Consider the following 27,950-nt stretch of genomic DNA (forward strand, 5'->3'; position numbering starts at 1 on the left):
CGTTACAGGAACAAGATGTTCCACTGTTCGGGATTCCACGTAATTATCCCGTTTCAGAACGTTGACGAAGGATCCACCGCGGAACGGAAACTCGGTGGAAAGAAAAAAGTACGCCGAGAGAAAAATCGCGTAACGGTGGTGAACGAAAGAGGGACTCTGGTCCACGATGAGAGGGAGGGGGGTGGGAGGGGGAGGCAAGAAAAGGGGAAGTTCGTTTAATTAGAAACGGGACTACGCGGGAGATGCAAGTACACCGATGAAAGTACGCCGAATGTATAATTAAGTCCCGTTGTCTGTTCTTCGTTGATGAAGTAGCGTGGTCGACGCATAGTCGGCCCGGACTTCTGTATAGAATTACGTCTCGTCGACCGGGGGATATCGCGACGGAAGTTTGAAGTGAAAGTGTCGCCGAAACGGTTGCAAATACCAAGGGGAGCGTTTCAATGACTGTTTCGAGCAGCCACGGTGAGCACGTACCGCGATTATCGATGACGAAACCATGGAAAGGCTTTAACTCTTTCGAGCGAAATGTAACTAATGGAGAAGATTTGATGAAAAGAAACATCTCGGACAAAATGTAAGTAATAAAGATTTGGCGAGAGAAAACATTCGGGCAAAGTGTAATTAATGAAGATTTGATAATAATAACACCTCGGACCTGGTGTAACTGACAAACGAGATTTGACGAAAAGAAACGTCTCGGGCGAAATGTAACTAATAGAGAAGATTTGATGAAAAAGAACATCTCGGATAAAATATAACTAATAGAGAAGATTTGCTGGAAAAAAAAATATCTCGGAGAAAATGTAACTAATAGAGAAGATTTGCTGAAAAAAAAAACATCTCGGACAAAATGGTACTAATAGAGATTAGCTAAAAAAAAACATCTCGGAGAAAATGTAACTAATAGAGAAGATGTGCGGAAAAAAAAATATCTCGGAGAAAATGTAACTAATAGAGAAGATTTGCTGAAAAAAGAAATCCGAGTCGCATTCTCGTCGACAAAGAGGAAGAATCTCCCGGTCAGGTGGATCGTCGCGTTGTTCCATGAAAACCGTCGCGTCGTCGCGTCGGAAACCATCGAGTCTCGTGCACCCTGGTGTACGTAACGGCTCGGGAACGAGGGGAAGTTTAGGGAGGGTTCGCGCGCACAAAAGGGCTCGATACGATGTGTCACGGCCGCCGTCGGCGACGTTCGTTCGTTCGTTCGTTGGTTCGTTCGTTCGTTCGTTCAGAAAGCCCCAGCCCTTCGGGACGCTTCGTTAATGGAGCGGCGCGCGATCATTAAAGTGATTGCTGCCGCGAGAATCGCGGGGAAATCGTGGAAACTGCGCTGCGTTTTGACGACGAACACGTGTTGCCGTGCTTAAATGTGGCTGGCTCGGAGATAATTGAACGCAATGGCAGTAGCTGAACGACGAGACACCGTGTTTAATTTATTTAGAGCCAGCGTCGAGGGTTCTCGCACGTTATCGGACGAGAACTTGTCGTTTTTCTAGTTTTTTTTTTTTTTATCGACTTACTCCCGATGTAGAAATTCGTTCGAACGTAAACCGTTCCGAATCTACGAATGAGTCTTCAACGAGAATTTCTTTTGTACCGAACACAATGTATTTTACAACGTCGAATTATTTTACAACGTTTGTCGATATCTTTGTGTAAAACGATCAATTATTTACACCGTGGATCTGGAAAGATTGAGTCTTGGAATCTATTACTATCGTCGATATTTCTCTTCGTTGAGAGACGAGTTTTACCTACGCGCTAAGAGCTCGGCGATAACGACCGAGACGAATTAGCGCAGAGACAGGTCTACGGTATCGACTACTAACGGAAAAAAGATTCACGTAATAAAATATTATCGTCGACGAGAAGTGTTGCGATCCCCGTACTCGCAGTTTCGTATACTTTCCACGAATAGGGAAATTCTATATCAATGCAACCTGATCGCTTAGCACCTAAATGTGGGAATCTCTGGTGAGGATCGGATAGAGCGAGAGCCTGGGTCCTGTTTCGTGTCAAATCCGGCTCTTACCGGCCAAATGTATCTTGGTCGGATCCGGCTTAATTGGATCAACTGTATCTTGTCCAATGTAATAATTGACACGTGTCACGCGCCGAATTAATCTTGCGCGGTTGGTGAATAAGGAGATGCGAAATTGCGTGCAAATATAATTTCAAAGCAATACTATTGAGGGAAATAACGCGAAGATTCGTTAAGGTCGATGATTATCAAAAAACCGTTGAAAATTAACTCATAGATTTTGTATTGTATATTTCTCGTGACCTAAACTCTCGTAACGGAAGAGTCCGGAACAATAGGAACGAATTTGAGAACGGTCGGTGCAAGATCGAACGTGTAAAAAAATTGTTAAACGTCTACGAGAACCTAAAAGTACTATATGTAAAGAAAAACGTGGAATTTCGAATAATTTCCAGCCAATCGAAGACCGAGTTAACGTCCGACCCAGTACGGTCTACATCTCCTTCCATAAGTCGACTTCTCAACTGTGCGCAGTAGCTCGCTTGTTCTCGATACACACAGACATAACAAGAACCTAAAAATACCATATGTAAAGAAAAAATTGAAACTTCGAATAATTTCCACCGAATTGAAGGCCGAGTTAACGTCCGACCCAATACGGTCTACATCTCCTTCCATAAGTCGACTTCTCAACTGTGCGCAGTAGCTTGCGAGTTCTCGATACACACGCACACAACAAGAACCTAAAAATACCATATGTAAAGAAGAAAGTGAAATTTCGAATAATTTCCACCGAATTGAAGGCCGAGTTAACGTCCGACCCAATACGGTCTACATCTCCTTCCATAAGGCGACTTCTCAACTGCGCGCAGTAGCTCACTTGTTCTCGACACACACGCACAACGTCTACAAGAACCTAAAAGTATAAAGAAAACCTATATATAAAGAAAAACGTGGAATTTCGAATAATTTCCATCCAATCGAAGACCGAGTGAAACGCCCGACCCAATACCGTTTACATCTCCTTCCATATGTCGACTTCTCAATTGCGCGCAGTAGCTCGCCTGTTCTCGATACACACGCACACAACAAGAACCTAAAAATACCATATGTAAAGAAAAACGTGAAATTTCGAGCAATTTTCACGCAGTCGAAGACGTCCGACCCAATACGGTCTACATCTCCTTCCATACGTCGACTTCTCATCTGCGCGCAGTAGCTCGCTTGTTCTCGACGCAGAGCGCGACGTCATAAAACGAAACCGAGGGACCCTCCTCGGCAGGGAACGCGGAAGTCGCGCTGCTTAATGCGGAACCCGCGTCACGCTTTACTACATGTTGTTTAACAGCGTCGAACATTAAACCGCGGCATACGCGAGCGAAGCAGTTCATCCTGTCGGTAGTTTATCGTTGCAGGATTTTCTCGTTTCGTCGTTTGCCCGCCGCGGCCTAATAGGAACATTTACACCAAAGGACCGAACCGCTTCTGAACCCGACGTTGAAACATTACAAGGTCTCCCCGTGAAAAATCGATACCACGGATGGCTGTTGCTGCGCTTGAAACGAAGAATTATTCAACGTACTCGATCGAGCGACAGGGTCTCCTCTGTTTTTGAAGTACGATGCCTGGCGCTCGCGATTCGTTCGTACGATACAAACACAGATTGATAACACCGTTCGTACAACCGGTCTATCGCCGGTATATTAGGTGTCTCGTTTGATCCCGACTGCGCGCCACCGTGCCGGAAGCTACGAGTTCTTTTGTTCGTGTTTTCTTTTTTTTTCTCTCCTTCTTCTTTCCTTTCTCGCAACGGATTTTCGATCGGAGAATCTCACAATTCCGTCGCTCGAGTCGTTGGTTCGTCGATGGACGATAAATTACGTTCGATGGGGATGCGTACATTTCTGTCCGTTGCGAGACATCGACAAAAGGTAAGTCTTTCGCGACGCTTTTTATTTATCGCGTTTCGAAGAGCGGCACGAGCGGAAATAAAATTCGTATCGTTTTTCGAATTCCAACGAGACAACGCGCCTACTGTACCACACTCTCGAACGATCCGTTTACCGTGCGATATCATCGACGCGGAACGGAACACCATTCCGCGGAGAAAAGTGGAAATTCCGCGCCCGTGTAACGGGTCGGACGTCACACGGTCAACCTTCGCGAGTCGAAACGACTCGACGTTGTCCAGATTCTACTTACGCGCCGGTACCGCGTTCCCCTTAATCCCGGAGTAATCCGGTGGGTTACAACGGACATAAACATCGGTCCGTAACTAATGATAATGCAGCACCTGATGCGTCAGCTTCCGTCTACACCTACCGACCGACTTGTTATTCGAACGTCAACGCGTTGCCGGTGTCCTACATACGGAGGTAAGTTTTTTTCTTTTTTTTCTCTCTCTCTTCGTCGAGATGCTCGCTACAATTTATACAAGCGTGTTCGCGTACATTCAATTTTTTCGCGTATCGCGAAATATTTTCACGCGTTCGTGGATACGGTGAATGGTATAGTAATTTTGCACGAGTATGCACTTGTATTCAATTTTTTCTTTTTTTCTATCCATTGTGAAATATTCTCACACGTTCGTAGATACAGTGAACGGTGTAGTAATTTCACACGAGCGTGCACTTTTATTCGAATTTTTTCATCCATTACGGAATATTTCCACACGTTTCACAGTATATTATTAAATATTATTGCACATCGATATATTCTTATGTATGTATATACACGCAACCTTGTTCCACATTCGGTAAATTTCCACATTTCTCGCCTCAATGATTCTGTGCCTCTTTGAATCCAGAACCAGACGATTCGTCGCACCTTTCTTCTTTCTTTCCTTCCTTCTTTCATTTCTTTCTTCTTCTTCTCCTTTTTTTTCAACGCGAGTAAAATTCCGATCGGTCGCGAGTCTAACAGGTGATGGCTACCGAGACGATAGCCGGAGGAATTCGCGCGAGCAGATGAAAACGTTGGGTTTGAATTTTATATACTCCGGCGATATACAAGGAGGGTGAGCACCGGCAGGAAAAACGCCGCGGGGCTTCCGGTGGCAGCCGGATTATAATAATTCGCGTCGCTGCGTCCAATTTCAATTTAGCTCTGGCCGGGCGGAACGCATCACACGGCCAGGTGAGACTACTTCGTTAACCGGGCCACCGGTGTACTCGGTGTCTCGAATCAACGTTTTCCCGGTTGGTAAGTACCTGGTGCCGATCAGGTGTCTCGAAAGGGAAACGAAATCCCCGCGAATATCCAATTAGAATTCTCCCTCCCCTCCTCGAATCACGTTCTGGGATCGTCGATCTCTCGAGGGACTTCCCGAAGCGTTTGACGACTCGCGAAACACACTATTACGCTCGATATATTAAATAAATACGTATAAACACGCTCGGTATATTAAACGCGGTTCACCGGTGATCGATGCTGCGAACTTACTGTGTCTGAACGGGTTTACGAGAAATTACAATAACCGTAAACTTTCGAGCGACCTTACCGTCCCTAGCGGTATCATAAAATGAGAAACGCACCGATTAATACTGTCGTAGTATGTCGTAGTAAGAAAGAGGAGTACGTAACAGATCTACCTTCAGTGAAAAGCAAAACTAACTGCTAACACCGCGTCTAATACTAATAACACTGTAACTTATAATATACATCGATACACCGCACGAGTACAATTCGTTGGGGGCTCGTACGGGGATCAACAATTTTGCACACTCGTCTGTGATCGAAAACAACGAACGATACTATCGAGTATCTTCATTTTTCGTGCTACACTTCAAACGAAGTGTCGAGAAGACGTGTCACGATCGGTGAAACACCACTTGCTGTATCGGTTGAATCGTGCAAGTGTAAAAGTCCACCGCTTGACGAGAACGCGAACGAAACGAAACGCCAAGACGAAGTGAGATGCAACGATATAATTCGGGGAATGCATCTCGTGTGCGTACTGCGTCTCGCTTCGACGAGTTTCGATTCTCGGCAGTTCCACTCGTGTTACACGCACGTATAAACTCGTGCAAATCCAAAGTATTCTTAACCATTCTCCACACACCGAAATGGTGTGTGCGCATACACGCTCGAACGCCATCTAGCGGACAATTATGAGTAATACTACTTGGCTGGTCATGCGCGGGATAATACTACTTGTCTGACTATGCACGGAATTATACTGCTTGTCTGGCCATGGGTAGGCTAGTACTACTTGTCTGGCCATGGACACGTTTATGCTACTTGACTGACCATATGTGACTGATGCTACTTGTCTGTCCGTGAATGGCTACTACTACTTGTCTGACCGTAGCCAGACTTATCTGGTCGTAGACTGGCTAATACTGCTTGTCTCGCCATGTACGGGCTAATACTACTTGGCTTACCTTAGTTCGTGGTTTGTGCTACTTGTCTGACCACGAATGGAGTAATACTACTTGTCTGGATTAGGTATGCGATCTACAATCTGACCAGTAATTTACCAACTCTCTTTTTAATGTCCAATTGTCTGACCATGCCACCCCAATTTCGATATATTGAATTTGGGGTACCTCAATTTCGATACGTCGAATTTTTTATGATCCAAACGCGCCCTCGAAGGCGAACAACTGTTAGGATATGACAACCCCCTCTTCAAGTGGCGATTTCCTTACTTACGTATCGACCACAATCAAATAGGCCATAATGAGAAGAAAGTGGAAGGATTGAACTTTAATTTGATTATCGTGGCAATAGTCTGGGTTCGGTATCAACAAAGTGGTTGCTGTCCGAATTCTACGTTGCTACGGTGCTCGAGTAGTATGGCCCGTCTGTGATCAGACACGTAGTATGACCGTCGTATGTGGTCGGACAAGTAGTAAGACTCCCGTATATGGCCCGACAAGTGGTATTACATCCGTCTATGGCCAGATAAATGGAAATGCGAGTGTATAGTCGGGCAATTATGGACGTTCGGTCGGACAAGCAGGCATGCGTGTGTACGGTCAGACAAGTTGAAATGCGGTTGTATGGTCAGAAATTTGACCTTAAAGTAGCCATTTCCACGTTCCCCAATTCCGCGGTGTGACGAGCCGATTAATAACGGGAATAATATCCGACCTCGATTTTTAATACCGCTTCGAAAATAACGGAGGGACCTCTTCCGATGAAAGGGCAAAAACGACGATCGGAAAGAAAAAAAGAAAAAGAGAAAGGGAACCGACCGCGAGAGAAACGGAGACAGAACGACAGAGGGGGGTGGAACAGAGAGGACGAAACGGGGACGAGCGAGTGCGCGAAAGAGATAGAGAAATTCCATCGTAAAGCAAAGCGCGGAGGTAGTGATTTGCGACTGGTCCTTCGGGTATTTCCGTAGCTCCGATAAAATAAATTGTTGTTCCCTCTTGAGAATTCGAGGAGGACGAACCCCGTTGCCCGCGAATGCCCCGAACAATATCGTTAGTACCTTCGAGCCGTAAGGGGAGGGGGGGAGCTGCTGGGTTTTCGCCTCCCCCTTCGACCCCCTCCACTCTTTCCACGCTCTCTGTGGCCCCGCCCCCTCTCTCCTGTCGCGCGTTCGACCGTCCAAGACCGAAATTTATGATACGTCGCGCATTTATATTCCCACACCTTCCATAAATTGTAGTACTTTACGCGCATGTAAGTGGCTTCTCCATTTTTGTTCATAGATTTTCTACGACTGTCAGAGTTATCCCCCCCCCCCCCTCCCCGTTTTTCACCTCACCAACGGGGTACGTGCCACGATTCGACGCCCCGAGACACGTTAGGGGCGGAAACGAAGGGACAAAGCTGTTGAATCGCGGCCGATATACGATTCGAGAAAGGGAGATTATTCCCCGCGATTTTGAAAACCGTCTCTCGGTGTATATGCGACAACACTGTTTGGAGGAGCTTTTTGTTTAATACTCTTTAACGGTGAGACCCTTGGAAAGGTTATATTTGTGATTCGTGTAGTAGTCGAGCATTTAGTCCAAGAATGGTAACATTTTTTAATTGACTTAAGTTTCTTTTCGCCTCTTTCGTAAAAGAGAATTCATGAACATTAAGCAATTAAGGTGAAGGAAAGAAAAGGAAAAGGATGGGATGGTGGCGTTTCATCGGTAAAGCATCCTAGCAAGCCCTGTCTTATACGCCGGGATATTGGGAGATCGGTAAGGGACCGTATATATACCGATCGGAGCAGATACGGTAACTTGCGGGAATCGGTCGGCGGTCAGTTTCCCTCTGGTGTCAAGCGTGGGTACTGCCGCCACAACACAAATAACCTTTTCTGGTTCTAACGGTTCGTATTTCGTTGCAACGTACATTTATGTTTTCTCGGATGTATTGAACAAAGTAGACACTTGTCTGTGTTAAACGATAATTCAACATTTCTATACGATACTATTCTAACGATAGTTTAACGTAAACAAAATTAACGCTCTGCTGAAAAATGTTCCAGTCAAGAGCAAGAAGGAAGGTTTGTCGTTTCTGAACGCCATAGGTTAGAAAAATCATTTCGAAATAGAAATCCAAGCCTTAATGTCCGTTCATCCTCGAAACCTGTTTGATAAACTCGCGAACTAATCTCGAGCCGTTTCAACGGTAAAACCCGGTTGAAAAAAGGAACGCGAGATCGATCTCGTGGATCGAACGATTTCCGGAGAAAAAAATTTCGTCGAGCGTAACTCTATATTACGTCGACGAGCGGCGAGCGATGATCGATTTACGGGAAATCGTCGGGTCCTTCGTCGTCGTGCCGTTTATCCTCGTAAAAAGGTGGGAGCCAATCCGGAGGTAACGGACAGCTTGCGAGGGGACAGAGGGATGAAAACCATTCTCCTTAAGAGGAAGCTGAGAGTTCTTTTTTTTTTTTTTTTTTTTCTTGTCGTTGCCCCACGTTTCTCGACCGTTCGGTATTATTAACGCGTCGGCCCCGATTTCCATGGATGCAAGGATTCACGGATGATGCAGCACCATTGGATAACGGGATGAGAAACCATTCGTCTGCTCCATGATCGTCTCGATCGTACCGCTTACGTCACGATTCGTTCAACCTGTTCGGAGTGCAAATAAATTTAATAATTTGTACAGAATCGAGAGAAACTTGAGTTTACCAGGAATTTAATATAGGACGCAATGCCACCTAACATCGCAAACCAGACCTAGGATCTTAAAGAAGTTAGCGCCACGAACAAAAACCGAAGTATCTATCGACCGTCTGTGAAACCAGTGGTTTCACAGCGCCCTCTGTGTTTTCGGATGGTAACTGGGAATCTTTTTCGAAGTACAAATGGATTTTGTAAATTGTACAGAATCAAGAGAAACTTATGTTTAACGAAGCTTAATGCAGGACAGAGTGTCGTTTGATGTCGTAAACGAAAAATATAATAGAGTAGACTTAAGATTTTAAAAAAGTTGATGTCACGAACAGGAACCAAAGTATTTACCGACTGTGTGGAAAATCAATGGTTTTTTTAGCGTACTCTGCATTTACCAGTGGTAATTCGGAACTTTAAACCTATCATTCGCAGAAAATATTGTAAAATTTTACCAACTCAAAATTAAACATATTTTCAAAGTTATGCTACACTAGCAGCTTATGAAAATTGTCCAAGTCCCATTTATTCTCAGACTCCACTCTATAATATCTTATATTCTAAAGAAAGAATGATCGAACAATACGTAAGCGCGAAATAATATATTCATTTTGAAATGATTTATTAAAAATATCCAGCACTTGGAGTTCTAAATGTTATTAATAAAATTTAAGGAGTCGATATTTTGAAGAGTTTGAAATACTTTATTTAAAAATTTGTTTAAGATGTTTGAGATGCTGTATTCTTTAAATACAACACAATAATATTTGCGTAGTATAATTTACAAAGCCAAGTAAAAATTCATTTATTACATTAAATCTTTTATGATTCTATATTTTCCTACAATTATGTGCTTTCTTCTATTGCACACATTTCTTCAAACTGACACTCTTCTTCATGATCAGGATATAATGCCTTCATAATGGATAAAGGACATGGTATGTATAAGGGACATCCTGGGAGATAGAGTGGTCTTTCCTGATGCATAAAAAGAATACTAGGACCTCCCGATGAGCAACTAAAATAAAAATGACAAATATCGGGAATATAACAAAGTATTATTATCTTATTATCTTGTAGGTAAAAAATAATTGATAATTACTTGTATAAAACGAACGCGATGTTGGATGCAAATGTATCGATAACACCAGTTCTCCAAGCTCTGTGATCTGCATACAGCGAAAAAAGATCGTGCATTAAATGCTGATCATCTTTTGCAACTCCCAAAGAAGCCAATAATTTCAAAATGGTGCCTGAATGAGTAAAGTATGCCGATACTGATGGCCCATCGACTAATCTACGAATTAAAGACTTATAATTTTAATTCTATAATATTTAGTGTAAACAAATTTTGAAAACAAAATAAATACTTACGTGAGAAAATCAAACATATCTCTCAATGCAGAGCATGCTTGTTCGTAACTTAATTTGTACCCATATCCATCGATCCAATATTTTCTTAAATCCTCTACAAACTCGAGTATCTGAAAGATTTACATTTAGAATACAACTAAACTCTTGATAAAAGTTCTCAAAAAGAATGTATAACTATTAAAATAATAAAAATTCAAGCATAATATCCTAAAAATTCACCTTAAAATCATGTAATGAAAACATTTTACACCAAGGTGACTCAGCACTTATCTGCCATGCTGTTTCAAATCTGCACATCATGTACATCAACCACACAGTTCCTGAAATACAAATTTTTATTAACTGTACATTTTCTATGTACGCAATTCATTCTTTACATTCTCGCGATGAAAAATTATATATTTAATTATACTGCACTAACCATGATCAACCTGATGACCAATACGTTTTGAAACATCTTGCAACATCTTGGTATAAATTTCACTTTTCAGAAATTTATCTTTCTCTATACGAGTACTTAGGCCATTGTGCACCTCAAGAAGCCAACGTTGACAAAGTTTATAAAACTAGAAACTTAAAATAAAGTATTAAATAACAAGAAATCAATTATTGGTTAATGTAGATTATTGAAAATTACTCTCAACACAGGATCTTTGTCGTGTGCCTCTGGATACCAAACATTATAACTATTGTATCTGCCAAATAAACCAGTAGCAAAGTTTCTCGCACTTTCTTTGGTACGCTGTGTAGCAGTATATTTGAACTAAAATTTAATATTAATATTTAATCAGGAAACGATAAAAGTACATAAAAGGCGAAGAGTACATTCTTCTTTACCCTGTAAGTCCGATTGTCGTAAACTTCTGGCATAAGAGAAGGAAACCTAGATTGATATCTTTCTCCAAGATCGATCATCTCATTTTCACCTTCTTCTGCTAATTTCGCGATATCATCCTTAGAAAATGTAATTTTCCAATCTCTCAATAGAGCTGCATCTTCGACTGTAAAACTTGTTTCATTTCTTTCATAATTATCTAAAATAATTTTTTGTAATTCTGGCAGTTCTTCAATCATGGATAATACATATTTTGCACTAGGAAATCTTGTGCCATGTCTTAAAATTAACCATATCTTCTTTGGAATACAATCTAAAAACAATATTAGCAGAAATCAATTTGTTATATTAAATCATTATGAATAAGAATTAAATAGTTAGATTATATACCTGTATATTCAAGAGGAGAATCATCATAATTAGCTATAAATCTATATGGTGTGTTTGTTCCTAGTTTACACCTATAATCTTTGCTATGCAAAAAGCAATTATGAGCACAAAAAACTATAACACTTATATTTAGAATTAAAAATACTTCTATACTCAAGATTTGCTGCATCTTATTGATACTTATGTATCTACAATACATAAAGTTTGTATCTGATCTAAAATATTAAAAACAATCAATAAATTACAGAACAAGTTATCTCGCGGTCGTGAAATTTGTTGTGCGACATTAACCAAGCAGGAACGTAATACAATCGTTAACTTCAGCATTAAAATGTTTGTCTACTATATTATAAAGAAATAACTAATTCAATTATAAGTAATGGAAAAAAAATGCAATGAAAATCGTTTTTAAAAACTTTAAAAAAATCAAAACGTACCAACAAGAATATTCCAGGATTAAATGATCCAATAGTGAATCGTGCCGTATCTTTAAAAAGAATCAGCGCGTGTCATTCAATATATGAAGTTCTCAAATTGTTTGACTTGTGATTTATCGTTTTATTGTCCATTTTATTGTCCAAATAACATGACGTAATTTTTATTCAAAAGAATTGAAAATAAGACGAAGATACAATTAAAAATTATTCTGTTTTCATTGTTGCCAAAGTATTGTATGTACAATCAAGTTATATTTTACTTAACCTCGCACGTTTGAATATTCGACAATATAAAATTTATTAAAAGATGAATGTATATTAATTTTCCATTTTTTTTCTTTGTAACAATATTTCTCAGTAATTCTTGCATTTAGAAAGAAAGTATTTTCTTTAGAAACTCTCTCTTTCGATACGTAGATGAAAGTATTTTTAAAAGGTAGGTATATTTATGATAAATTATTGTTAATCTATAGAAATGAAAAAAGATATTGCAACTATTTATAAAATATAACCCATATAACAATTAACTTTTGTCACAATTCAGATGGGAAAGAAAAGAAATATTCAACCACCGCCTGCACCACTTCCTGGACGTGTAAAAGTAGAAATAAAAGATGAATTGGGTAATGAAAAATATTTTATTTACATTTACTAATTTTAGCAGTAACTATTAATTCATTATTGTATTATAGTTTAATTATAATAATTTATTGTATTACATTCATTTTAAAAATAGTTATATTCTTTGTTATTGATAATATAGATATTACAAACTTGAAATAAATTCTGCAATAGGAGACAGTGATGTACTTGTTGCAAGGGATCGCTTAAAAGGAGCTCTTAGAGAACTACTGCAACATAGTGATTCAGGATCATCGGCAGATTCAAGTGAAGAAAATTCATCACAAGATTATAAACATCAAATGAAGAAAATGTAATATCACTTAAACATGTACAACTATTTTTCTTTTACATTATCTAATGAATCTGTTATTTTTAGTGATAATATGTACAGAACAAAATCAATAGGTTTTCAACAGCCACGAAAAGTACGACGTCGCAGACAAGTGCTATTAGATACAGCATTTCACCATACTTATGTAATGAAATTATTTGATCGGAGTGTTGATTTAGCACAATTTCAAGAAGATACACCACTTTATCCTATATGCAGAGCTTGGATGGCTAATCAACCAAGGAATCCCAATCTTGTTCCAAAGTAAGTAATGTAAAACAATTATAAAAGTTGTAAATATCTAAATGTTATTCATTCATTTTGATGTTTGCTCATACATAATAATCTTAACTATCTCATTAATGCTATTATATTTTCACGTGTATTTATGCTAACATTAACATAATTTTAATGAATATTATTTGTAAAATACTGTGCAGGATCTCTAATTATACATATGTATATTAAAATTAAAGATTAGTTCTGCGCAGAAACAACACAATTTTTGCTTTGTATTTGCTTTCAGAGTACGCAGTCCAAGTCCAGAAATAGTAAATGAAATTAATGTAAGTAACAATATATTGGACACAAACGGAGAAGTTCGTGATGTTTATTATTTGCCACCTCCATTACCTTGTGAAGAGGCTATACCTAGAAATCGTATACCTTCACCAATATCTAGAGAAAAGGAAGAATTAAATTTAGATTATGTAAGATATCTATTCGCATGAATTTGCATATTTTATCCTCATAATCCGAGAGTACGATTGTTAACTATATTATAATAAATATATATGTATATATGCATAATATATTCTAGGACGGACAATGTCTGAAGTCACGAGAAACATTGTTAAGAGAACATAGAACACATTGGAATACTGTACGTAAAAAATGGTATCAACAAGCGCATAAGAATGAACAGCGTTTCATACAAAGTGCAAACATATTAAATACTATATTTAAGAGGTTTGTAGCAAAGATGTTGATGGGAGTATATCTAATTTTCCATTGGAATTCTGTAAAAATATTTCTCAGAGTAAATTTCATGTTGCAGAACACACTTTATTATAAAAACATTATTATTTCTGTTTTAGGGCACAATCAGAATTCGAGTAGCCCATCTGTGACAGTATTGGTACTGTCGACCATTATTAACAAAATCTGATCTTGATCAGCATATAACATTTTTGTCATACTTTTCTACGTACATTTTATTTTATAGACTTAATTATACCTGTTGTATATTACTTGTAGAAATACACCTTTTTATTACAGTATAATTAATGTATCGCAATTATATTTTATTACAAATGATTAGTTTATGTAGTAAAGGAATCGCGTGTCAAGCAATAATTTATCTTCTCGATATAAATTTTTACGGAAAAAGTGATATGTAGTAAAATTATGTTTGATTCTCAATACAAATTGCTGTATGCTAACAACAGGTTAATTAATGGTTTCTTATTGCGCACACATAATTTATTTGAATAATTGAATAATTTCAACGAAATTATTCATCTAGAATGAATAAACTATAAAGAATAAATAACAAACTTTCATTACATTACTACTACCCTTAATAAATTGAAACGCTACTTACAATTATTTTATCACGGGTATAAAAAGGAACTTGGAATAGTTTTAATTGCCCAAACATTAAAGAGAGACAGTTTTTAGCATATTGTTACACAAAATGTTAATTAAAACATTAATTTATTAAATGTAACTAGATTTTGAGGCTAGAAATTTCGGAGAAGAAAATCTAATGCTAGGAGAGAGGAAAAAACGAATAATTGTTGAAGGCTTGAGAATTACAAGCTTTTTATTTTAAATATTGACAGTCGTAACTTACAGTACGTACTTTCAACAAGAAGACTTTATTCGTATTTGACTGGTATTGTTCGACTTTGAATATTTGAGACTCAAAGGAAAATGTTCTGACTTTACACCAGAGCTAATTGTAATTTTCAAGACTTCTAAGCATTACGTACCATAATCTTCATACTACTATTTCCTCCATATAAAATGTAGCTAAGAAATAAATAACATAAGTTAAATTATTTACTTTCATAGTTAATGCTATATGATTTTCACCATTTGACCTTTATGTGTAACTATATACCATAATAACAAATGTCTGTTGTAAGCAACAGTTTTACTTTATGAATCGTAGGAAATGATTTCTTGTTTGACAGTCTCAATATTGCGCGGCCGGAAGATTTCTCGTGATCATGGAAGTATAGCTTGATCGAGTTTCATTCATGACTATTGCACATTTTAAAGTTCACTTGTCTGTCAGAGACAGCTCCAACACTTGCCGAAACGTTTCTTCTTCCAACAATCGACGCTGCTCCTCTTCTAATTGTTGTTGCTCTGACAGTTTTAATGCTAGTCTTAATTGTTCTGCCGTATCTTCAAGAGCATCAGGATCTTCTACATCGCTTGCCATATTTGTGTTACTCCGACCGCTCGCACATGCCACAGTACTCTCCTGATAGCGTGCCAGGCTTGCCTGAATCGCTCTGCATTAAACAAAAAATAAAAAATTTATTTTTATTCGCTTAAATGTTGTGCACTCAAAATATTGCCTAGCACGATTATACTACGTACGCCAATGCGTACAAAAAATCTAGGCTGCTAAAATATGTGGAAAATGGGATTTCTAAACAAATTAAAATTCTATTTTTTTTCTAACACATCATTTGGCTTCCCGTATTTAACGCAAGAATTGTTATGTATTTATCATTACACGAAAGATCTAAATATTTCTCAATAACTAACAAAATACATTTTGGGATTCTCTTTGAATTATTATCGTGAAATCAACATTTGTAACAGGTATCCTTCACCCACCTTCCTGAATATGAATTGTTGAGCAAGAACACATGCAAAAGAAATTGTTTAGAACTTTTAAAATAAAAGCAAAGTATCCGAAACGGCATTTCTATAAGTATGGTATTTTCATACCTTTGAAGTTGCCTTTCCTCTTCAGTCGTCATGTTAAGCGTCGTTGGACGTGATGGTTTTTGAGCCCTTAATGCTTCCCATATGTCAACCTTAATAGTTTAAATTTGACAAAGTGTTACAGTTCGTCTAAATTAATATTTTTCATTGAAACATATAAACATTACAAATTTAGATACTATTGATCCCTAGGATAAATGTTCCTGTGTTATCATCTGGTACTGATCATTTTTTTCTCATACAGAAAGAAATAATGAAAAACTTTGATAGTAACACAGAAGCACTCGTCTCAGATGCCAACAGTATATGCATACCTCGTCACATTCACTTCCAGCTTCTAGTACACTTTGCTGAATAGCAAACTGTAATAGATCATCTTCTTCGTCAATACTAAATTGCGTTTGAACTTCGGCATCTATAAAAAATATATATAACGATATTCTGGAATACTTTATACAAAATTACAATAATATTATGCTTACCCAATTTGACATATCCCATTGGGGCTTCAAAGCAAGTATCATCAATTAAACATGTAATTCTATTAGTTTCGAGTAAATGACCTACATGGGGTACTTCCTGATCCATGCCAAAAATGTTTCCAAACGTTATTCTCGCATTTAATACATGAAACAAGGGAATTTCTATAAAATAAAACATAACTAATATTTACTAAACATTGATATATCAAATGCATTTTTTATTCTAAAAGACTTCAAAAATTACCGATTTTAACAGGAAATCCAGAAGGTAATTGCATTTGAATAAAATCCTTTAATTTTGCAAAATGTGAACTAGATATTGCCATAAGATCGACAATTGGCATAATTTGCTCTTGAAGACTCAATGGATATTTTTCACTAAGCCATAAAGTTGCCTATAAGTTTGTTCATTTAATTTTATTGAAATTATATTCTTGTCTAGAATGTAATTCCAGCATAAAGCTGCTTAAATACCTTAAATTTCTGAATTTTTGTATTTATTTCCTTTGGTCTACCTATATCTCTCCCATTTAAATCAACATCTGGATCAAAATATTCTTCAGCTGTAATGTTAGAAGGATTCCCAACATTGTTATATTCTTCCTAAAACAAATAATTTAATAAATATAATTCAGAAGTTATTATATTGTATCTAAATAAAACATTTAAAAGAAAAGAAAGTTACGCTAGTAGTTGCACTAATACAATTCTCCTGCTGTTGCTCCGCTATGCCAAAAAATGATTGTAAAGGCGTACGAGCACGAGCCCTTATCTTGTCAGGTTCCGACAAGTGTTCTAACCGAGTTTTCGTTATTAATTCTACATTACTTGCGCTAAAAACCTTACATTCGTGTCCATTTATTACTTCACTTTTATCAGAACGCCACCCCCATAAACCAGCTTTATTGCTAATAATACATAGATAACATTATAAAAAATACATATGTATGTTGTTCTAAGAGTAAAATATAAAGTCTAATTACCGTTCAAAACTAATTTTATCTGTATCTATATATGTAGTTACTATAGGATTTGTAAGACGGGTAAATAAACCTTCCTCAGAAGGATTCATTGATTGTATATTATCGATCTCTATAAGTTTCATATGCTCAACGCGTACTCTTCTTGTTTCATGATCTACTTCCATCATCGTTGCTCCATCATCTGTATAAATACAAGTCCTATTTTTATATTGAAATAATGTTTTATAAAATGATTACTAAAATACACCTTGCAAATTGTTTTACAATGTAAGACTCAAACTAATTAATTTTATGCATTGTTGCTACTAATTACACAAAATCTACTGATATTTCTTTAAATATTTATATGTATAAATATTTATATATATATATATATATATATATATATATATATAAAACTACTTACTCATATGAAGATATTAATGTATTAGAAGCAGTTATTTATGTAATAGTACAGCAATATAAATATTATCATAATAATTATAACTGCATAGCATATACACTTACCATTGCAAGCTTCAGTGTAATATACAAACTTTTTAAAAATAATAAAAATTAGAAAAAATAATAATGGAAGTAAAAGTAAATATCTACATAATGAATTTATCGAGAAAGTTTTCTTTACTTCATTGAAGTATATATTCTCTAAAATTCTGTACACCACATTAACTGTAAAAGTAATTCTGTCACCTGACTCTTGTCCCATCATACTGAACACATAACTCCGTTCACATCTAATTGCCACAGGTACATTTGTTGCAGCTTGCATTTAATATACACAATTAAAGAACAAATAAAAGATTCTACTATTAATATAAAAGGAAAAACACTCAAAAAACCTGAAGATTAAAATAAATTTTGCGAATATTAATGTTCATGCAAGGTAATGATGTTCAAATACTCACTTTGTCCTTTGAAAACATAACTGTGATTTCCACGTTGCCAAGTGGCATGATCAAATCCCAATAAAGTTGTATCAATTCGGACATTACTGCCTTGTTTGTATACTTTATAAGTGTCACTAGGACACATTCTAGAGGCAAGAGGAACTAGTGATAAGCAAAACATTAGTTTAATGGTTTTACATAAAGAAAATAATAAAACTATAAACGTTTCTAATTACCCCAACTAGTAAATTCCCATTTCATTTCTATGTAAAAATCAGGAGCCTGAAAATATTATTTAATTTTGGTTCATATCATTAAAATATCACTACTTTATGCTTTGCGTTAATGAACCTACTTGTTTAAGTTTATGAAGTAATTCTGAAATACCAGCTACCCGTTTGCAATATCTTTGATAATCTCTACGTGCTAGCACCATCTGCAATAATTCAGGGTTTCCTGTACTAACTGCTTCTTGAACCACTACAAAAATGACAAATAATAAAATTTTGTATACAAAATCAATATGAAATTTTAATGAACAAAATTATTACCACTCCATCCTTGAGTATTTTCTGTGTTGACATTAGCTTCATGTTGCAACAACACTCCAACACAATTCATATTACCCAAAGTTACAGCTAACATCAATGGTGTTCGTCCTCTATTATCGCGTTTTTCAATATCATGCTACAAAATGATTTTTTATTAAATATGATTTTTACATTTACATTCATTCATATATTCTTAAACTAGTTATGAACTTTTTATAATTATATTACATATATGCTGTTAAAATTCTAGGTTCAAACAAATGCTTATCAAATTTTAAGCTCTCTTATCATAAAGAATATTAACAGATATCAAGACTAATAACCAACAATTAAACTCTTTGTGTACTGAAAGCATAGTTTACTATAAACTGAGCAACATGTTATTATTTGACCTTTTATGACAAAATGAAAAGAATAAGAATTGACAAGGTTGATAATTCGTAATACGATTATTCTAAAAGCTATATCAGATTGATCAATGATATATTCAAAGTATAACATCGAAAGTTACAAATCAGTGAACATTTATGGTTTCCCACATACTTGAGGCTTCACTCATAAAGCTCTCTGACAGCAACCAAATAATCTATTCAAATCAATATATATATATATACACACACACACACACACACATGTTGCAATTAATTTCAATGAATTAAAATTAATCTTGAGATTTCTTTAGAAATCCATGTATATCGGTACATAAATACCAATACTGAATTCTTGCTATTCAATATCATTTACATTTACATACAATTATGTTTGTCATAAAATAAGATTCAAAAAACATATTTTCTATTATATTTTATAATCACACAATACATATGGAAATTAATTTTTCCAATGACAATAAAAATACGTTTATTATCTACACTTGTCTTCTTATTTTATCACTGTTATTATTCAATACATGGATAAGCAAATGAGATACAAGGGAAATGTCATTTTATTATATTCAGTTAGTAAAAAAAATAGCAGTTAATTAATGTTGGAGATTCGTATCTTACTGTCACATCTGCTTAATAACAAATATGACTGGCGATATCTTTGAACACGATTTAATAATCGAATGACATTTTTTCATACGAACCAGCTTCGAAGATAACTCGTTCTCAAGTTCTACATAGTTGTTATTCCATACGAGCCAGTGCAGCCGATAACTCTTTTGTATTGTATCTATATTCACCATTTCTATGAAGTCCTTAACGCTGACATACACACCAGTAATTATACAAAATTCCACAATTCAAACATACGACACAGAATTTTGTCAGACGAATACATGACACCGAGCCAGATATGTGGCGAGTAAATGATCATTACTCATCGACCGGGTAAGACAGCTAGATAAGAAACTCCGAACCGCGTGTCGAGTGCATAAAATGACAAAAGGAAATGTTGCAAGTGGCGCTTATATACGCTCTACTCAGTAAACGTTCCGAAACCTATACAGTTCAGCATAAATTACAAATAGCCTTAATAATTATTTAAGATACTATGAAGTGAACACATTTATTCCGCTTGTCTTATTTTCTATTTGAATATTATTCGGTAACTTAATTGAGTATTTGAATATTCGATTTAACCAGCTAAATGGAGAACACCAGTTGCAAATGGGGTAAAGCGATAGTGTGAACGTGACCTGTGGATGAATTGAAATCAACCACGTTCACTTAAAAGAGTGTTTTTACGAACGCGATAGAGTCGCTCGAATGAACGCGCTGACATCCCGGATTGTTGGGCACCGATTGACGTCATCGATAGGCGGCCAAGATGGTTGTCAATGTTGATAAGTGGTTTGGTTACACGGAGAGTCAGTGATAAAGCCGTGACCGATACAGGCTCCGTGCGAGAGGAATTATGCCTGTGAAGTAAAAGTCGGACTCGCGAACAACGAAACAAGGGGCCGTCACCGTGGCACGGGATGGCGGACAGCGAGGATGCGGAACAAGAGATCCGTCGAGCCTTGGATGTCGTTCAATCCATGATTGACATCTCTGCCGATCGGCTCGAGGGCTTACGAACTCAATGTTCCACCAGCGCAGAACTTACTCAACAGGAAATTCGTACGCTCGAGGTACTCCAAGAAATTCACGGCTCCTTTGATTCTTCCTCGTTCTTCTTGTTTCGTTACCTTCAAGCACGGTTGCCTTGACCTCATGAAGAGCTGCTTCGTGGTTGTCAACAAGTTGCAAATGCGTTTCTTTATCGACTTGGAGTTCGTATTTGCATGCGCGTTAGAAATTTATGCGCGCGAATATTTTGATGCTTCCGTTCCGTATTTACGGTGTTATTATTTGCAACAATGATAAAATTGTATTAAAGAAATATTAAATTTTTTTCTTTCTTTGGTTTGAAATATTTTTCAGAATTTTTGAGAAAATTTTTATTTCAATAAACAATTTCAAGCAATTAAAATGGTCATTATTATTAATAACATTTGTAATCAAACAATAAATAATCAAATGTTGTTTTCAATAATTGTAGTTTATCTTTTCATAAGATAACAAAGAAAATAATTTAATTTGATATTGAAAAAAATACATTTATTTTGTGAAAATTATTTTTATTACTTGTTATTATTTATTCTTGTCATAAATATAAGTAACATGCATTTTAGGGGAAGCTTATCAAATTATATTCAAAGCAACTAGTAACCAAAGCCAAACTGGCTGTAGAATCATTGCCTGCAGAGATGAGACAATATCCATCTTTGCAGCAATGGTTACGGGTAGTGGGACTTACGCAAGAGTCTATACAGGTATGAATAATATTTCTGTAATACTTTTTCATTATCTTTATATGAGAAATGTTATTATAAATATCCATAGACTTCAGTAGATATATCCATTAATAATAAATTTCAGATGGTCTGCTCTAAGGCTAACTCACTCGAAGCTCTTAAAGAGAAGTCTGAGCATGAGTTAGGTAGTATGTTGGGAGAAAATAATATTAGACATGAAGAAGAACTTCGTAGACTCTGTAGGGCATTGCACAATCTTCGTCGGTATATGGGTAAGAATTTATTTACATTGGAATATTGTGTATCATATTCTTCTTATATTTCTATCTAATAATATTTTCGTTTAGATGTTCTCTTAAGAGGAGATATGGATAATAGTGATATGAATTTGTATTGGGATTCTTGGGATAGACACCATTTACGTACTGGAGCATCTCCTCGGCCAGTTCGATCCCGTACAACCAGATGTTCTGTTCCTTCAGAAGACAGCATTCCATATCATAATAACAACAATAATCTTAACAGTGATATATTAGCACAAGCTTCTTCCATTACGTCTTTATCATCAACTAGTCCTCCATCTACTCCTCTTTTACAAAGGTCAGGACGTGGTAAGTAACAAATCTTTCCATATCTATTTAAATTAATTTATTTTATATTATAAAGTATATATATACAATTTTATAAGTAATATAAAATTTTGTTTTTTAATAATAGGAATCAAGTTTCCAACTACTCCTCCTCCTTGTAAAAGACATCAAATAGGTTTACAAAATACAATATCGCAACCAGAAGTGTTTCCATTAACTAAGTCAAAATCTCATGAATCACAATTAGCAAACCGTCTTGAAAATGGAGATACAGCTTCAAGGTAATACTTTAACTCTTAATAGTGTTTTATACACGTGCGCGCGTGCGCGTGTACATATATACATATGTATAAAACTTGCAGATAAATATTAAATATTTTTTCATCATTTCTATAGTTGTGGGAATGATCCTGTTGGTTCTGTGGGAAGAAGAAATCGTCTGCCTACAGAATCAGGATCTTGTAGTAGTAATGCAGATATTACAGGAGAAAGTCTGTTGCTGAATAGTAGTAGTCCTGTTAAATCACCACCTTATTCTAGTGCAGAAAGCGATGATAACAGTTTTAAGGGAACAGGTAAGTATACTTCACTATTCTGGAAAATTCACATTGATACAAAAATTCAAATATATACTTAACTCTTATTCATTATAGTAACAAGTCTCCAAGTGCCAAAGTCACCACGTACTCCGACTGTAACTCGAGGAATGGGCCATATAATTGCTCACCGCTTTACCAAAACATTTAAAATGATGACAACTTGTGACTATTGCGAAAAGCAAATGTTTATGGACACTGGCTTAAAATGCAAAGAATGTAAATATAAATGTCACCGGGAATGCGAATCCAAAGTACCACCTTCTTGTGGCCTACCTCAAGAACTCTTTGATGAGTTTAAAAGAACTGTACAAGGTGACGGTATGTATAAACCTTAAAAATTCATTCATTCCTTCCATCAAGTTTGATTAAAATATAAATTTTTAGGTATGGTAAATGTTTCTCCAATATTAAGCAAACCTGGTATAACATCTCCCAATCATCACAACTCAAATTTATTGAGCTCTTTAAATCGAAGGGATCGAAAACGATCCCATCCACATTCGTCTGTGAACATACCTTTTCAGGTGTGTTGAATATGAATTCACGTTTCTTTATCTTTTTTTTATAAGTTTATTCTTTATTTATGTCAGAAACATATACCTCAAGTTAATCAAGATTAAATCCATTTAAGACTTAATACTTTACAAATGTATGTGTACCAGGGCGCGGATTCTAGTTCAAATACCTCGAGCTGTAACAGCTCAACGCCTTCTAGTCCAGCTTTGCTACCTGCCAATACTAGCCAAATTCCACAGGCACCTGCCAAACAACAGTTCCATTTTCCAGGTACCAAAATTATCGTACAATACATTTCATTGTGATATAGAAAAAATTGATCACAATTCACTTCTAGACGTGCTCAATGAAAAAGGTGTTACATTAGAGACTCATCGACTCGAAGGTACAACTATGTCGAGCGATAGCGAAAGAACAGTGAGTGCTTCTGGATCTGGTAGCGTAAATACAGATTCTGAACGAACACCCGTTAGGGTTGATTCTCAAGATTCTCAAGTCTCTGATGGAGAACCAGGCGATAGTCGGTGGCCACGACAAAACAGTGTATGTAATTTCAATCTAATGTTTATGTATTATCACATCTAAATGGATCTATTATTACAGTTATCGATGCGAGAATGGGACATTCCTTATGATGAATTAGAAATTGGAGAACCTATAGGTACTGGAAGATTTGGTACGGTGTACAGAGGCTATTGGCATGGTAATGTTGCGATTAAAGTCTTAAACATGGACTATTATTTAGACGATGATAAAACATTGGAAGCATTCAAGTTAGAGGTATAATAAAAATACTCTTTCTGCAATTGACTTGCTTTTACTAATTCAATTTAATGAATAACTTTAACGTTATTTGTTCAAATTAAATCATAATGTTCGTTATTTAAATTATATTGTATTTAAATTTTTAGGTGGCTACATTCCGAAAAACTAGACATGAAAATCTAGTTTTATTTATGGGAGCTTGCATGAAGCCTCCTCGCTTGGCAATAGTGACTAGTATGAGCAAAGGCATGACTCTTTACACTCACATTCACCTGTGTAAAGATAAATTTAATATGAATAAAACTACCATCATCGCTCAACAGATTTCTCAGGTATATACACATAAATACTTCAGTGTAATTATCGTTTATCACAAAATTTATTATATCATTTTTTAATAAATTATGAAAGAAACAAAACATAAAACATACTTATTATTACCTAGGGAATGGGATATCTTCATGCTCGTGAAATAATTCACAAAGATCTCAAGAGCAAAAACATATTTTTAGAAAATGGAAAAGTTGTCATAACTGATTTTGGTTTGTTTAGTGTTACGAAACTTTGTTATGGAAACAGGTAAACTTTTTATTTAAAGGAATGTATTTAATGTAAATCAAAATTCTAATTTTATATTTATTATTTTTTGTACAGACAAGGAAATGCATTGAGTATACCACCCGGTTGGTTATGTTATTTAGCTCCTGAAATTGTTCGACGATTGAGACCGCAACAAAATCGAGATCAGGAAGAATTACCTTTTTCAGAAGCCTCTGACGTTTATGCATTTGGGTTAGTATGCAGAATTAGCATAGAATATAACATTGCTTTTTGAATCTAATGTATTCTATTCGATAAACATTGCAAAAAGTAATGTTCTTTTCATCGAAATTTGTTTGTTCTGGTTAAGCCAAGCCTTTCCAGTACATATTAGTTCAATTTTGAAATCAATTAAATACCCTTCTATACTTGAAATAATATTTATGAATCATCTTATTAAATATAAATGAACTTTTATACTTCTTTTCTATTCATGACAAAACATTTTAGCATTTGCTTTTCAACATGCGACGTCTCAAACTAATATAACATTAAATAACAAGTATTTAAAGTATTTTTGTTTAATGTATCTAAAAAAAAAGTGTCCTATCATAGAACCGTGTGGTATGAACTTTTATGCGGAGAATGGCCATTTAAAGGACAACCTCCTGAAGCAATCATTTGGCAAGTTGGCAAAGGAATGAAGCAAACATTAGCTAATTTGCAAGCCTCCCGTGATGTAAAGGTATATTACGTTAAATATTACTCGTTACATATTTCTTTTCACTGATTTTTATAACGCTGTTTAAAAAATTCGTCTTCAAACTCATTCGAATTCCGTAAAGTTTTTATAATCTTTTAATATTGATTTTTTTACACATATTTATAGGATATCCTAATGCTTTGCTGGTCATACCATGCAGAAAATCGACCCGACTTTGCGAAATTGTTAACTACTCTGGAAAAGCTGCCTCGCAAAAGGTTAGCACGTAGTCCTTCTCATCCTATACATCTTTCTCGTTCTGCAGAATCCGTGTTTTGAATACATTTAAGTCTATTTAAATACACTGTTGTTCTCGTAGTGTAAATATAGAACTGTGCAATTATTGCCAGAACTTTGTTCGTGAAAGGTAAAATAAAAATAATCACTAAAAGGTTCGTTTGTCTGTTCTTATTTAGTTAACAAAAAGATTGTGAAAATTGGGCAGAAAAAATTTGTTTATGTTTTGTTATTTTAAGTAACTCTACATTCTGTACATGGAACTTGCTTTCACCTTGCACAATAAATAGTATGAAAACTAAATGGAAATTTATTATTGCAGAGTGAAAAAATACTGAACTTAATATACTTATGTTTGTAACACACAAGAAAAAGAAGAAATATTTGTTTTACAGTAAAACAAGAATTTTATCCATTGCACACTTTTTGTAATTCCTGTAGCTGCCTCCGAAGATGTGCAGCACGTAATTTATTTAAAGCTATCCTTTTCTCAAACGTCAATACCAAAGGCTTCGTGATTATGTCCGTTATGTGAACTAACGTTCGTGTTCTCACTGTAAATAATAACCGAATTCATTCTCTTTGTCGCAATGAAAACCACTAAATATTAAAATAATTAAACTAACCAGCATTATTATGTATACTGGCGAGAATATCCTGATGATCTCTGCATGTTTCAGCCATCTCTTCTTCTTCTTGAACCAAAATTTTTGGTAAATCCGTCATTGTCTAAAAAAAGTATAGGAATTAAATATTTATAACTGAAAATTACATTTACATGTAGAACTAGCTATAAATTTATTATTTAAATATGTACCTTTAAACACTTATCCGATATCAGAGATGTGTGTACAATTTCTAATGGAATTTCTGTTGCTTCTCCATTATGTGATTGGAAGCAAGTTAAAACGATTTCTTGCTCCTACAAAAGTATATTATTATCAAAACAAGCACAATAAATTAAATGTATCATAACTGTCCAATAACTTTCATTCAATATTTACCTTAGATTCTTTGCTTTCTGAAAATACTGAAAATATCAATCCCACAAAACCATGGTCCATTGTTTGATAGTTTGTTTGAGTCCTAACATCTAAAAAAAAACACTTTTATTATCAGAATGCTGTTTTCAATAAAGTTACAGTTTACCTTTATATTTAAGTGGGTAATAAACATAATCTGTAAACTTACCAACATGTGAGGGCCTAACTGTTATGTGCGGATGTGAATGATACCACCCAAGAACATGAACAGGACGGTTTAATTCGGCTGTCAATCGATCTGCTTCAGCAACAGCTTCTAATAATTGTTCGGATGAAATTTCTACTCTGTCTTTCTTTTTGTCCAAACGTCGTAAAATAATAACAGCTACAATTTGTGCAATGCCACATTCTGTCTAACATAAATTATTGTTCAAGCAGTAGAAATATCTTTGCACAGATGAAAAATGTATAAAATTGTACCAAGTAACAAAATATAATTATGAACATACATTCCCAATTAATAGGCCCATTACTTCAAAACTTTCTGTTGACAAGGCATGTTGTAAACATACCATGTATACATCAGTTTGTAATTCTACTTTTTTTAATGGATATGCAGCCATTATGTAAGACTTTGTTGTAAATATAATTTAATTAAAATTATGAGTCTGAAATCAATTATAACATTTATTAATCCAATGTACATTAAGATAATTGAAATTTTAATAAAAAATATAATATCATGTTAAAAAGTAGCTATCTTTAAATATGTATTAAATTAACACTTTGGGTTTTAAAGAAAAGAAAACAAATAACCTCTAAAACTATGTAAATAAAATGTTTTAACCTCAAGTTCAAATTCATACTTAAAATCAATTACTTAAAGTGATATTGTTGAAAAGAAAAAATCTTTTTTACAATTACGTTTTTAATAGTTTTATAAGACAATAAAACGTGATTGTGATTTGTTGATATTTCTAAAAGTGAAAGACACTTCATAAATTCTTAAAAATATAGTACAAATTATGTAAGTATGCGCATAGATTTACATATAAAAAGATTCCAAAAATGAAAAAGATAGTGTTATTTAAATTTTCATGCGTGTTCTTTCGTACTTTTCATAAATAATATTTTGGGAAACATCCACACTGTTCAAAACAAACTTCGTCACTAATTGTAAAGATGTGCAGTTGTCATCGTATCAGTTGAAACCTTTTGCATTTTTAGTATGATGCATGCATATGTATGTAACATCTTTGTTTTTCCATTTAATCGTTAGATGGCACTTATGATTTT

The 27,950-nt window shown here is 35.4% G+C and overlaps 5 protein-coding genes across 9 annotated transcripts; 2 read left to right on the top strand and 3 right to left on the bottom strand.

Annotated features, from left to right (window-relative positions):
• Positions 1-9,746: 9,746 nt before the first annotated feature.
• On the bottom strand, positions 9,747-12,171 carry LOC143154957 (multiple inositol polyphosphate phosphatase 1). Of its 2 annotated transcripts, XM_076327095.1 has the most exons (9): positions 12,094-12,171; positions 11,657-11,871; positions 11,269-11,579; positions 11,069-11,194; positions 10,853-10,997; positions 10,651-10,751; positions 10,432-10,541; positions 10,160-10,354; positions 9,747-10,075 (listed from the first exon to the last, which is right to left on the bottom strand). In XM_076327095.1, the coding sequence occupies exons 2-9, from the start codon at positions 11,853-11,855 to the stop codon at positions 9,904-9,906; spliced, it is 1,359 nt and encodes a 452-aa protein (XP_076183210.1). In that variant the 5' UTR covers positions 11,856-11,871; positions 12,094-12,171; the 3' UTR covers positions 9,747-9,903. The 2 variants fall into 2 exon arrangements, with proteins under 2 accessions (XP_076183210.1, XP_076183211.1); XM_076327096.1 differs by lacking the exon at positions 12,094-12,171 and having other exon boundaries at positions 11,657-12,066.
• Positions 11,788-14,577, top strand: Mip40 (Myb-interacting protein 40). Its single transcript, XM_076327097.1, has 7 exons — positions 11,788-12,529; positions 12,638-12,716; positions 12,889-13,027; positions 13,094-13,312; positions 13,575-13,758; positions 13,869-14,017; positions 14,146-14,577. The coding sequence occupies exons 2-7, from the start codon at positions 12,638-12,640 to the stop codon at positions 14,165-14,167; spliced, it is 792 nt and encodes a 263-aa protein (XP_076183212.1). The 5' UTR covers positions 11,788-12,529; the 3' UTR covers positions 14,168-14,577.
• A 278-nt stretch (positions 14,578-14,855) lies between these two features.
• On the bottom strand, positions 14,856-20,306 carry LOC143154956 (ankyrin repeat domain-containing protein 13D). Of its 2 annotated transcripts, XM_076327093.1 has the most exons (14): positions 20,009-20,306; positions 18,919-19,054; positions 18,723-18,847; positions 18,604-18,649; positions 18,386-18,529; positions 18,171-18,242; positions 17,481-17,661; positions 17,183-17,405; positions 16,972-17,100; positions 16,742-16,892; positions 16,498-16,659; positions 16,330-16,430; positions 16,019-16,107; positions 14,856-15,573 (listed from the first exon to the last, which is right to left on the bottom strand). In XM_076327093.1, the coding sequence occupies exons 1-14, from the start codon at positions 20,105-20,107 to the stop codon at positions 15,336-15,338; spliced, it is 1,896 nt and encodes a 631-aa protein (XP_076183208.1). In that variant the 5' UTR covers positions 20,108-20,306; the 3' UTR covers positions 14,856-15,335. The 2 variants fall into 2 exon arrangements, with proteins under 2 accessions (XP_076183208.1, XP_076183209.1); XM_076327094.1 differs by lacking the exon at positions 18,171-18,242 and having other exon boundaries at positions 20,009-20,304.
• A 320-nt stretch (positions 20,307-20,626) lies between these two features.
• Ksr (kinase suppressor of ras) lies at positions 20,627-25,829 on the top strand. Of its 3 annotated transcripts, none has more exons than XM_076327091.1 (16): positions 20,629-20,995; positions 21,539-21,679; positions 21,786-21,933; positions 22,009-22,272; positions 22,379-22,532; positions 22,648-22,826; positions 22,905-23,168; positions 23,235-23,374; positions 23,513-23,636; positions 23,722-23,909; positions 23,970-24,146; positions 24,278-24,463; positions 24,577-24,710; positions 24,786-24,923; positions 25,287-25,416; positions 25,561-25,829. In XM_076327091.1, exons 1-16 carry the CDS (start codon positions 20,843-20,845, stop codon positions 25,711-25,713), a joined length of 2,673 nt encoding a protein of 890 aa, XP_076183206.1. In that variant the 5' UTR covers positions 20,629-20,842; the 3' UTR covers positions 25,714-25,829. The 3 variants fall into 3 exon arrangements, with proteins under 3 accessions (XP_076183207.1, XP_076183206.1, XP_076183205.1); XM_076327090.1 differs by having other exon boundaries at positions 20,630-20,995; positions 23,704-23,909; XM_076327092.1 differs by lacking the exon at positions 25,561-25,829 and having other exon boundaries at positions 20,627-20,995; positions 23,704-23,909; positions 25,274-25,408.
• On the bottom strand, positions 25,450-27,903 carry LOC143154960 (lys-63-specific deubiquitinase BRCC36). The gene is made up of 7 exons (XM_076327098.1): positions 27,770-27,903; positions 27,164-27,322; positions 26,863-27,067; positions 26,676-26,764; positions 26,489-26,593; positions 26,298-26,400; positions 25,450-26,225 (listed from the first exon to the last, which is right to left on the bottom strand). Exons 2-7 carry the CDS (start codon positions 27,275-27,277, stop codon positions 26,080-26,082), a joined length of 762 nt encoding a protein of 253 aa, XP_076183213.1. The 5' UTR covers positions 27,278-27,322; positions 27,770-27,903; the 3' UTR covers positions 25,450-26,079.
• Positions 27,904-27,950: the final 47 nt, after the last annotated feature.

Source organism: Ptiloglossa arizonensis, chromosome 2 (genome assembly GCF_051014685.1).
Source record: "Ptiloglossa arizonensis isolate GNS036 chromosome 2, iyPtiAriz1_principal, whole genome shotgun sequence".
Taxonomy (NCBI): Eukaryota; Metazoa; Arthropoda; class Insecta; order Hymenoptera; family Colletidae; genus Ptiloglossa; species Ptiloglossa arizonensis.